Below are 12,511 nucleotides of genomic sequence, written 5' to 3'. Positions count from 1 at the left end.
AAACTTTTTCTTGTGAGTTTTAGATGATAAAAATGTTAAGTCTTTTGGAAAGGTTATTTAAATTTTTAGAAATACTACAATGGGATTTTTTATTAGTGGAAAGTATGTGACCATGTAGCGGATCAGGTAAATCCATTCCATTGTTTATAGATAGCAGCTGTTTTCTCACTGTCAGTCTGGCTTTTCCTACTTCTTCCTGATTTATTTTGCAGCTGGTCATCTACAGTGATAATTTAATCTGAATATTAGACTTCAGAGAATAGTAGTTTCAGAAAACTTAATTGGAGGCTTAACTCAGTGCTGCAGATGGGGCTTGCCAAGCATGAATGAGGCTCTGAGTTGAATTCCTAGCACACAACAAAACAAAACTGAACCAGGGAGGGAACTTTCTGTAGCAGCTAGATCACAGACAAAGTGAGAATGGTGGAGCTAATGTGGGGTGACCTGGTTTTGGAAGCTTGGTTTTTGTTCTTTGAGAAAGTCTCATGTAGCAGAAGTTGACCCAGAACTTACTTTATAACTCAAACTGGCCTTAAACTCAGTCCTCCTGCCTCAGGCTCCAGAATGCTGGGACTAACAGGAATGCATCCCTGTGCCCAGGCAGGTTTTGCTTCAGAACACTGTCCCATCAGAAACCGCCCGTCACCACCCCCCACCTTTTGAGAGGCACATCTTGATTTTTCTGCTTAGTTGAATTCCTGATCGCCCTGTTTCCACTGTGCCCAGCTTTTTTATTTCTCATCTCCCTATCTTTACTCACAGCCTAAGCAGCTGTGGATACGTTGACTTTCTGGATACATTTTCTTGTTGTGGACTCCACGGGAATGGATTTTATGGGACCTTTTGTGACTTAGTTTTTTTGTTTCACATGATTCCAGGGTTTCCTCGTGTTGGACCATGCTTTAGGATTTCATCCTTTATAAATAGTGTTCAAGTATAAATTATTATATGGAGTATGCCCTATTTCATTTGTTTAGCTGTTGATTCATATTTGGGTTGTTACTATGTTTTGGTTTCTATGGATATTGGTGTTTTATAAACATTTGCATCTGAGATTCTCTGTGGGATTTTGAAGTGGAATTGCTGGGTCTTAGTGGCAACTCCAGGTTTCATTGTTTATTGTGTCCTTCACATTGCCTTCAACAGTGGGTGAGGATCTGCTCTCCTCATGTTCTCACCAGCACTCTCTTGTCTTTAAAATTCATCCTAATAGTTCCTCTAGTGAGGATGAAGTAGTCTCCTGGGTGGTTTGCTTTGTTTCCCTGGTGACTACTGATATCACAGGGATTTTTGTGTGCTTACTGTACATTTGTGTATCTCTGGTGATATGATTGTTCAGAGTCAGCATTCTAGATACTAGTCTTTTATTAGAAATCAGGTTTATTATGTTCTTCTGTGGGCTCTCTTTTCACTTGGCAATGTCCCCCAGAGTTGCAACAGAGTCATGCTATGTCTCTTAGGCTGGCCTGCACTTTGCCATACAGTCCAGACAGGCCTCAAACTCTCCATCTTCCTACATTAGCCCCTGGGGTGCTAGGATTACAGGTGTGCATTGCCATTTCATCTCTCTTTTCACTTCTTTGATTGATCTTTGATACCCAAGTTTTTAACTTTCAGGCCCAGTTCATCTGTTTCTTTTGTTAATTTTGCTTTTGGTGTCTTAAACATTGCAAATTTTGTAACTGGATTTTTATTATTATTAAAATGTGGTATAGCGTGAAGTGAGGATGTAAGAGTTCAATTCATTCTTTTTCATGTAGCTTCCCTTGGACTTAGCTCTGCTTGTTGAAAAGACTATTCTTTCCTCCATAGAATGGTTTTGGCACCTTGTTGAAAATCATTTGGCTGTGGATACGTGAATGTGTCTGGACCCCAGTTCTGTTCTCCCGTTTCTATGTCTGTCCTTGCAGATCCCATACTGTCTTCATTGCATTGCTTTGTAGTAAGTATTGACATCAGAAGTACGAGACCCCTCTCTACTGCTTCTTAGGACTGTCCTGGCTGTTCTCGGTATCTTGCAGTTGCATATGAATTTTAAAATTAGTTTGCTAATTTTCATAAAGAATTCTGTTGGGGTGCTGATGACATCGGTGTTGTCTGTCTGCAGAATATACTGCCCTCTCATGTTCATAAATAGTAGCAAGTCTTTCAGTCTGCAAGTGAGGATGCTTTTTAAAACTTTGAGCTTTGTGATGGTTTTCAACCAAGTTTTATAATTTTCAGAGTCTAAACATTTCCTTTCTTTTGCCACTAAGAAATTTTTTTAAGTTACTATAAGTGGAATTGTTTTCTTAATGTGATTTTTGGATAATCCTGTTTATTTATTAATTAGTTTTTGTTTTGTTTCGAAACAGTGTCTTGCTATTTAACCAAGACCTCAAACTCAAGATTCTCTATCCCAGCCTCCTGAGAGCTAGGATTGTAGGCATAAACCTCCATCTACATCAGGCTGAACCTTTTCTGAAAGGACTGTTTCCTCAGACATGTGGACCCGTGCGTGGCCTGAGACATTGTGGTTAGCAAACACTGTTAGTGTTATGATGGTCATTTCAATTTCTTTTTAAAAGACGTTTTTCTATGAAGAAGTCCATTAAGGAACTTACTGATAACGCTTATCTGGTCTGGAATGACTACTTAATTTTTTATTAAAGTTTGTTCATTTTTACAAAGAAAATTATTTGTATACTCTAGGATTTATGTTCTGAAGAGTGTTCTTTAAAAGCATTCTCCAACTGTAGAGGAAGATCCATCAAAACAAGTGCTGTTGTGCTAAGAATAGACGTGCAAGGCCTCCACACATAATGCTACAACTTTTCCAGCCACTTCTTAATCTTCTCGTGCCTTCCCAAACTTCTTCGTTTCTTGTCAGTTGTGTGGAGGTTATCTCCTGTTAGAATAGTACTGATGTTCTGGTAAACTCTGAAGCAGCCATGTCCTTGCGGTTTGAATCCGGTCCCTTTGCTGGCTAAGTAAGCTTCAGTAGAAGTGTAGACCCTCGGAGCTCCTGTCAAATCAGCTGGCATCATGCTTTTGGAATCCCTTGGTAAACTTGGAAGTTTCTGTGGAAATGTGAGGTGATATAGAGCAGTGCCGCCTGCAGGAAAGGAAGTTTTGAGGAGAAGGTTCTTTTTTCACTCTGCTTTTAAAAGAACTGATCATGTGCAGGGTTTAGTTTATATTGTGTATTTGTACCAGAATCACTGTGGTGGGTCTCAGATAGTCATTGAGTTAGTGGCTTGCTGTAGTTGGAGGGGAGATGTTAATGTAGACATGCTACATACACCACACTAGGAAGCTGTGTTAGTAGACTTCTGTACCTCAGTCATGCCGAGGTCACAGAGACTGTTTGCTCACCTGAGATCTGGCCAGCCTGAAGCCCATCTGCTTCTCTAAAAGCGTGGCTCTTCTCTGAACCTCTAAGGAGTGCTTTAAAATGTCTAGTGACTGCTTTGTGTCCCCACCGCACTTTGTTTTGTTTTGGTTAGTGGTGGCTTGTTGTCATTCTGTGTTTTCCCAGAGGTAACTGCAACCTGAGGCTCTTGTGGATGGATGGTACAGGTACCTGGGCCGTCCTCAGAGATCTGTTGTTCTGTTTTCCTGGTCTGGGTGGAGTTCACCTAGTGCTTGCTTGTAAAGTGTGGAGATTTTATTAAAATTATTCTGAAACTGCGTGGAAGATGGTTAGAATGCATTGAAGTTGAGGAGAAGGAGCTTTCAGACTCACAGGTAAACCCTAGTGATGCCTCAACATTTTAAGCGAGCAGCATGTTCTCAGGAAGCCCTGCAGGAAAGTCTATTTCAAAGCCATTTAAGCTTAATTTTAGAAAATTGCAGTTATAATTTAATTTGATCCCAAGGAGTTTGGGTTATAATTTTAAAATCATTCATTTATCTGTCTGGATGAGGTTCACAGTAAACCATGTGAGTGGTGTTTTGCTAAAGTACATCTCAGCTATTAATTTCTGGACTGCCTTGGCCATTTTGGTGCGTTCTCATAGATGACTAATTTGGACGTTGACCATGTGCCTGAAATATTTAGAGAGTGACCCTTTAAGAAAGTGTTGACCAGATCGTGATGAACTCAGGATATCTTAAGTCTTTATATTTGTTGCTAAATGCAGTAGTGATATATCTAAATATTGACTTTTTTTTTTCTTTTAAATACAGATGATTCGCCTCCAGCAGAAAGGGAGCCAGGAGAAGTTGTGGACAGCCTGGTAGGCAAGCAAGTGGAATATGCCAAAGAAGATGGCTCGAAAAGGACTGGCATGGTCATCCACCAAGTAGAGGCCAAACCCTCTGTCTATTTCATCAAGTTTGATGATGACTTCCATATTTACGTCTACGATTTGGTGAAAACGTCCTAGATGTCATCACAAGCTTTGCCAAATTTGTGGAACTATTAAATGTATAATTTGTAGACATAAAGACTTGATTGCTTTCCAGTTTAATGAAAGCTTAGATGTCCCTGCGAACCCACAATCTCCACCAGCAGAGCTGGTGTTGTTCTGAATAGTGCAGACTGATTCGAACACAAGGCATCTATGAGGGGAGTACTCCCTCTTCAGAGCATCTGTGAGGGGAGTCCTCCCTCTTCAAGGCATCTGTGTGAGGGGGTCCTCCCCCTTACAAGAAGGCTGTCTGTTGGGGGTTACAAGCAAGGTGGTAAAAGTTAAGCTAGTATTATAGTCATTTAAATCTGGATAAGTTGTAACCATTTTCCCCATCACTTTGACACACTGTCTTATTCTGCTGCCACAATGCAAGCATAGTTTGTTATTTTTGTTACTGCCTTTTTTGAGAGATTATGTATCTATAGCTACCTGTCTAGATCTGCATCTGTGTGCCTATGTATATATTATACACACACACAGGCACTCACCGCTGGCACTCCTTTCCTTGTGGAGTGTGTGTGTGGGGGGGTGATAATGTTTTCTCCAGTTCAACAGGAGTGCTTGACCCAAGTCAGTCGTATTTATAATATGGCTTTGTTTAAAATTAAATTTGGGCACGGAAAGCACACAGGGACATTAGGTTGTTTCAAAGGTCAGAATTCAGAGTACCATTTTAATCTGGAGGCTTTTAGCTATGAGTCCAGGTATAAATTAGCCATAAACCGTCAACAACCCACAGTAGAATTTAGTAAACTGTTAAGAAATCTGGGTAAAAGGCTGCCTTCAATTCGAAGCTTTGTTTTCTATGTTTCGTTTGTTTCTTGTTTCCTTTATTATTATTGTTGTTGTTGTTGTTGTTGTTGTTGCTGTTGTTACTCTTTAATCATAAGTACTTTTAAAATAAAGCCCAGGTCCTTGGTTCACATGGAACAATGTCAATGTGCTTGTGGACGGCACATTGGTCTATTTGTATGCTTCCAGTCATCAGGATTTTAGTACATGGATTTAGAAGGCAACAATATAACAGTGGTTTGTATATGTGGTAAATTCCTGCAAAAACAGTACATTGGTATTAGAAATGTGAGTTTTAAAGTATGGCACTGTTGCCTTCTGCTAAGTTCTCTGGGGCTTTTTAGTTTTTATTACTGTTACTGTTGATATATGATTGTGGTCAGAAGGCCTCTTCTTCTCCCCTTCCCTTCCTGCTCTTCTTCCTCCTGGCCCTTCCCTCTCCAGTGAATGTTGGACAAATATGGCTTCTTGCCTTGACCCTGTTGTGGCGGTGTCTGTTCTTGCTCCAGGTGTGCTGTTCATGCGGGTTTATTCCCTCTGTGGCCCTGGGCTTTGCATGTGCATTATATGTTATGGTGGAAGGCTGTCATGCTAGCTGGCTTGTGGGTGAATAGCAGCTCTTGGCCACTGGGTGCATTTGTGATTTGTTCTGTAAGGTTGTTTGAAGCTGAGATGGAACTGAAAATGTGGTTGATTGGCTCACCTAACATCTGCTTGGTCTTGCTTGTTTTGGAAGATCCCCAGTGACCTGTCAGCTGGGAGAAAGATGATTTGTAAAACCAGTCTCTTTGTAGAGTTTGAAAATCCTTTCTGTGCCTGGACAGATGTGGATACTGTCAAGCACACACCAGAGCTTTGGCCTAGTGTAGGTCTGCTACCTTGTTGGGGCTCTTCCTGATGTAAGAAATCATTCCATGATTCAAGGAGCATGGTTACTGGATACCCATGTATGTAGTCTTCACAGAGGCTAACAACCTCATGCTTCTGGATGGTCACAACTGCTCACCATGTTAACACAGTACCTCAGTTCTGTCCCTGGCTGCAATCACCCTGTGCTCAGTGTTTTCCCAAAGGGACCCAGGGACAAGCTTCTCAATGCAGTGTGATATACCCTAGTCTTCAGTGCTTCTAGCGTATGTGACCGGGTGTCGTCGTGCATGTAAATCTGAGCTGAGTCTGACTCCTAGGGCGTATACTGACATCTGTGCCACAAGTGGGTGAGTGCAGAACATAGTGTGGTGACTGGAAAGGAGTGTTCATTTCGAAATGTCCCTAGGGCTGGATCTGTTTAGACGTGTCTGCCGTTATCTGATGATTGCATTGTGGTTTTCTGCAAGCAGCCCACATTAGTTTGGTTACCCGTGAACTCCTGGTCCAGAGGAATACAACATGATGATGTTGATAACTTTGATCACTATTCTTTTTATTGCCTTTACGTGAGGCTGAGGGAAGGGGAAGGTTTTTGTTTGTTTGTTTGTATTTTTATTGTTTTTCCATCCTCCCCCACTCTTTTCTTTTGGTGGCTTCCACCACTCTCCTCCTGAGCCTGCCACCTCGGGCTTCCCTTAGGCTCACAGTTCAGATCTGCATGCATTGCTTGCATTGTTCTGGTATCTGAATGTTGATTCCTCATTTAGGAGTTCAACATTAATTTCCAAAATTATGGGGCTTGTGGCAACACAAGGCGTGAATCTGTGTATAAAATTTATTGGCCTTCCTCACTTACCTGCTCTAGTATCGTATCGTGTGTGCGTGCGTATGTGACGTCAGGCTGCCACGTAAACTTCAGAGAAGAACCTTAAAGCAGACCATCCTTTTTTGCATGCTCTCTTCTAAGTAGAATGTTCAGTGTAACTAAGTAAAATTGCATGTTAAAGAGACTTAGGTTCTTTCTTTCTTTCTTTCTTTGGATTTGCTTTTGGTTTCCTGTATATTTGCTTACTGTGCTGTTCTAGTGGTTGTAGGGTAAAGACGCACTGGTGAAGCAGTCGTAGCGCTGACAGAAGGTGATTCCAGTTGTATATGTCACACAGCACTCGAAGGGACTGTGCACGCTCTAAAAATCACAGTTGCTTCTAAGCCAGATTTCATTTCTTTTCTTGTTTTATGTGCCAAACCCCGAAGTGCATTGGGCCTGAATCTCTGAACACTGTTGACCCATTAGAAAGAAGACTGCGCTGATTGTCACAGATTGTAGTGCCTGAAAACACTTACGCTGATTGTCCAAGAGATGAGAGTCCTCCAAAGATGACACAGGAAAAATTACTCAAAATAATCATGGTTGAAATTTCTGTGTTCCTTGGGAATGCTGCACTCTGTGTATTCTCCTTCATTGGTGCAGTTCGGATGAATGAGTAGAGTTCAGAGGTCTTCGTGTTCACGTTTAAAACTAGATAAATGACCTCATTTTTTTGAGCTTGAATTCATTTTTAATTTTAACTTTATTTTATACAACGTGTAGACAGTTCCCTGTTCTCTGCATTTAGAAGTATACACAGTACAACTGTTAATTCTGTAAGTAATTTTTATAATTATGATGTAACTCTATCCTTCCTTAAAACATTCAAAATAAACCCTTTATGTGCAACTTCTGACTGAACTTTGTGCTGCTGTGTTGAATCTCTTTCTGAAGTCAGATGGCGTTTCCACACATGGCAATGTCAGGCTTGACAGCAACAGAAGGAAATGTACGTTTGCTTAAACAGTGACAGTAGTCCAGTCACTGGAAGGAAGTTGTCAGCATTCCGTGCACCTAAGTGATATTAATGAGAAATGTTAGTTAATTGTGACTTTAAACTTAAAAATTTACTATACATAGAACTCAGTAATGTGTCTTGAATATTTTCTAACCTCCCCATCCTTTGATTACTGACTATAGTGCTTTCATTTATATTTAAATACCAGTCATTGAGACTTGGTAGTACAAGATGCCTTTATTACCTGTGTCTGTCTCTTGGTAATTTTAATTCATACTAAGTAGAGAATTAATAATGTTCTTAAATAGGTTTTTTTTTTTTTTTAAAAAATGTCTCTTACTAATTCTGACAAACGGAACTCGTGTTTAAGGCTTGGTTGGGGAAATCCATGCATTCCTCTGCTGTTAGAATAGTTGGTACTTGGTGGCTTCAGGACTTGATGCTGCCATAGCCACAGTGCTTACTGCGTGGCTGAGGGTCAGGCCTGCCAGGCTCTTGGGTGGGGGAACTGCAGTGAGAGAAAGGAATGGGCTTTGGGATTCAGTCTGGCTTTCATAACTTTCTTTGCTGAAGGCACATGGCTCACTGATGGGTACTGAAGGTGCAACTCAGTAAATGTTTTCTGGAAAAAGGAACAGTTTAGTCTGCAGGTTGGGTACCGAAGGGCAGTGAAAATCACGTCTGTGTTTGAGTAAACTGTGACCCTGTGGGAAACTTGGAGTCTTGTTCTCCCTTCTTCTCTTGGTGCAGCTAAAACCTGGTGGTGAAATCATTTGACACTAAGACTTGAATGGATCCTTAGAAAGGGCCTCGCTGATAGCTTGTTTTGTCATTTCGTTACCAGTAGTCCTTTCCTTCCTCCTTTGCAGAGGAAGGCAGGACAGGCATGGGGGCTGTGTCAGGATTTTAGGGGCGTGCAGACTTAGCCTGTTTTGTCTAGCTCTCTCTCTCAATGCCAACCACTTCAGTCATCAGTATTATGATATCCTCTAAAGCTCCTTTTTGTAGACACATGAATTGATGCATATGTGTATGTCTGTATTTTGAGGCAAAGATTCGCTTTAGCCCAGGCTGGCCTTAAATTCATGACTGTCTTCCTAGATGCGGAGCTTAAAGGTATGAGTCACCACCACCCTGGCAAAAAAAGTATTTTGAACTTAATTTAAAGTTGTCTTGGTCTCTAGAATCCAGGCCTTTGTTTCTCTATATTATTAAGAACTTGTTCCAAAGTTGCTTTTTATCCGTTTGCTCTCCGGGTGGGTTTGTGTGTGTTCTTCAGTTGGGTTTGTGTGTGTTCTGTGTGTACTTGTTAGTGGGGGTGCACCTGGAGGTAGGAATCAGGTGGGTGTATCTTGATTTCATGTTCTGTTTGAAACAGAAGAGCTTTGCAGTCACCAGTTCAGCTAGGCTAGCCGGCCATGTGTTCTGGAAATCCAGATTGAAGTCCTGCGCCAGACACTTTCCAGACCAAATTATCTCTCCAGCTCCCCCCCCCCCTTTTTTTGACTCTCTCATGTAGCCCAGGTTGGTCCCAAACTCCTAATCCCCCTGCTTCCACCTCCTGAGTTCTGTGATTGCAGGCATGTACCGCCATACCTAGTCCAGTGTTGTTTTTATATCATATAATTAGAAGTGAATTTCTTAGGCCCAGGCTTTGCCTTCTCGTACTAATTTTTATGCTGAGTGGTTTGTCCTATGTCCTACACCAGTTTCCAGCCTGCAGTGTTTCAGAGAAGCAGCCATTCCAGATTGACAGCTGCCTTTGAAGACTGGATTTAGTAAACCATGTAGCAGGTGGGTCTGATATTTTCTCGACACCTAAGATTGCCTTAAAATGATGTGTTTTCTACTTAGTCGAGTGAGATATCATTGTCCCTGCCAGCCCAGCATGAACAATCCTCTACCTGCATGTCCTGACATCCGTTGGCTGTCAGAATAGTTGAGTAGGCTTGCTCAGCTGAGTGTTGAAATGTCATAGCTCCTTTCACTTTGTACTTCCTCAGAGAACTAGGTTTTAGGTACTGCATGAACTACCCAAAGTCCATTAGAGTAAGAGTGGCCCATTGTATACATGACTTTAGAGTTCTGTTTATGCATTGGAACTGATGAGAAAGGGTTGGGGGCTATTATTAAACCTCGAAATTCACATAGACAACTTTGCTGATGACTCAGGATTGGGGTGCAGCCTTCTGAATTGTCTTTATATACAGATTCAAACCTGCAAAATAGCATTGAAATTTCTTGCCCTGAATTTGGACTTTGTAAGGTTTGGCATTCACTGGGACAGCCGGGAAGAGGGACAGCACCTGCAGCTTGTTCTTGCAGTTTGTCTTGGTGCTGTGTTAACTCTGGGTGTGTGCTCTTTACCAGGAACCTGTCCTTTAGTTTTGTTTTTAGTGGGGGAAGGGGAGGTACTCTTGTGCCACAGGTAGTTGTGGAAGCTGACAGTGGGGGCACCTGGCTAGAGGCCGAAGCCTTTCAGAGTGGCATTTTGACCTCTAGAGGAGAGCCGCTTTCCTCCAGGTGTGGCACAAGAGCACGGCATCCCCCTTGATCCATTGTGTCAGCCCTCTGGTAGATTCCAAATAGCTCATCCTCGCAGAGGTTTGAAAGTTTGTGCTCCTAGAAGCTCCTAGAAGAAAATTCCCTGAGTCAACATTTACCTTAGATTGGATGTTGATGGCTGAAAATCAATGGTATGCATTTGTTGTGGCTCTTCTCCTCTTCCCAACTGGAAAACTAGCCGCTTTGTTGCAGTCTCTTTCTAATTTAATGGATACCTCAAGTGCTTAATTTTTTTTTTTTAATTTTAAAATTCTGAGGTGTAATTGTAAAATGCCATATTCTTCCCCTGGGGCTTGGTCATGTGAACCATGTATGCAGGTAGCAGCAGCAACAGCAACAGCAAATGTTTGGTCCTTGCAAGAGAAGACAGTAGATTGCCTCTCAGGAGGATTAACAGTTTCATGGTTTAGAAAGCACAGCTGGAACTGTTGAGACTTGCTTAGGGTAGAGTTTCAGATGTTAATGTCCTCCAAGTCTTCAGCAGCCATGTGCATGTCAGAGGACAGTTTGTGGGAGTTAGTCCTGACCTCACACTGAAGTCAGGTGTCAGATTTGTCAGCCAGGACCTTCCCACTGAGCCGTCTTGATGGTCTCCCTGTGTGACTTCAGTGCTCTTCAGATGCTAAAACTGTTTTGTTTGCTGCTTTGGTTTATTCATTCTCTCCTTTTCACTTTGTATATCCCTATCCCTCACCTCCAATTCTCAGACGACCTCAAACTACCTCCTGTGGTAGAATACGAGTGTTGCCATCACATTCAGGTGCCCTGCCAACTGAGCTACATCCCTTACTAGTGCTCTCTCCCAAAGGTCAGGCATATGCAAATAGTTTTATTCACTTAAAATCTTAATGGGCTTTTCTAGAAGACCTGGATTCAGTTCTCAGGACTGACATAGAAACTCAGAACTGTCTGTACCTCCAGTTCCAGGAACTCTGACATCTTACACCAGTGCACTAAAATAAATTATTAGAAATTAAAAAAACTTTAATGGAACAAAATAAATACGGCTATTCTTGCTAGGTCTCCATTGTGAATTTTCAACTTGAATGTTGAAGATTACTTTTTGTCCCACAGATAAATGTGAACTGACAAAGTGTAGGACCATTTTCCCTCAGAGGCAGTGAGCAGAAATGGCTTCTGAGATTGTTTCTTGCACCATTTGAGGGGACTTTGTTTGTTCTTTTGAGACAGTCAATGCTTGATATATTCTAGTCTGGCTTTGAACACATATATATTGCTAAGGACAACCTTGATCCTCTTGCCTTCACCTCGTTAGTGCTGGGATCCCAAATGTGCACCAGTATGCCAGGTTTCTATGGTGTTGATACTCAAACCAGGGATGTGATGACAAGCACTCTGCCCACTGAGCCACAGCTGCTGTCACATGTTGGGCATCTTAATCCCTTACTTCCTTCAGCACAAGCCTCGGTGCAGCATTAAATTTCTGGTGATCTTTTTCTCCTTGGTCTGTTCATTTTACATTTTCTTTTTCTGTCCTGTTTGCTATTTTTCATTATAGATTTGCATAAGAATGATTACCAATAACCACGTGACGGTCAATATGAGGCTATCTTGAGCTCTTCTCCACTGAAAAGGTTACTCCGTTATTTTTAAATTTAGCCTTGGGCATGTTCTCAGGACAAAGGCACAAAGAAGCCACTTTCTTTGCCAAAATATCACGAGTGGTCTCAACCTGTTGCTAATGTTGTCCGTGTCTCCCCCCCCCCCCCCCCCATCTGAAACCTCTTGAGCCAGGCCTCCAGAGCCCACATAGCTCTCAACACTGCTGCCTTTCAAGCTGGATAGATGGCCCGTTGAGCTGTGCTGGCAGCAGTCAACCACTTCCTGATGCAGAGTAGCAGAGCCCTCCACACCAGCATGCTCAGGCATTCCCGACAGTGCTCTGTTCCTGTTGCTGTGATAAAGTGAAGGCAGCCTGTAGAAGGAGGGGCTTTATTTGGGCTTAGGGTTCAAGACTTAAGAGTCCATCACATCATGGTGGGGCGGCAGCAGGTAGGCATGGCAACTGAACTAACAAGGTTTATATCTTGAACCACAAGCAAA

At 42.0% G+C, this 12,511-nt stretch overlaps 1 protein-coding gene across 3 annotated transcripts in view; it reads left to right on the top strand.

The window, feature by feature from the left end:
• The window catches only part of LOC121445376 (spindlin-1), a 49,501-nt gene extending 43,832 nt beyond the window's left edge, over positions 1-5,669 (top strand). For all 3 annotated transcript variants that reach the window (XM_041647502.1, XM_041647503.1, XM_041647504.1), the window contains exon 6: positions 4,168-5,669. In XM_041647502.1, the coding sequence (XP_041503436.1) occupies positions 4,168-4,367 (200 nt within the window). In that variant the 3' untranslated portion in view covers positions 4,368-5,669. The remainder of the gene's footprint in view (positions 1-4,167) is intronic.
• The last annotated feature ends 6,842 nt before the right edge of the window (positions 5,670-12,511 follow it).

Source organism: Microtus oregoni, unplaced genomic scaffold (genome assembly GCF_018167655.1).
Source record: "Microtus oregoni isolate MIOR12 unplaced genomic scaffold, Mior012 000181F_ref0000086, whole genome shotgun sequence".
Lineage (NCBI taxonomy): Eukaryota > Metazoa > Chordata > Mammalia > Rodentia > Cricetidae > Microtus > Microtus oregoni.
This window is presented reverse-complemented; position numbering and strand designations above follow the sequence as displayed.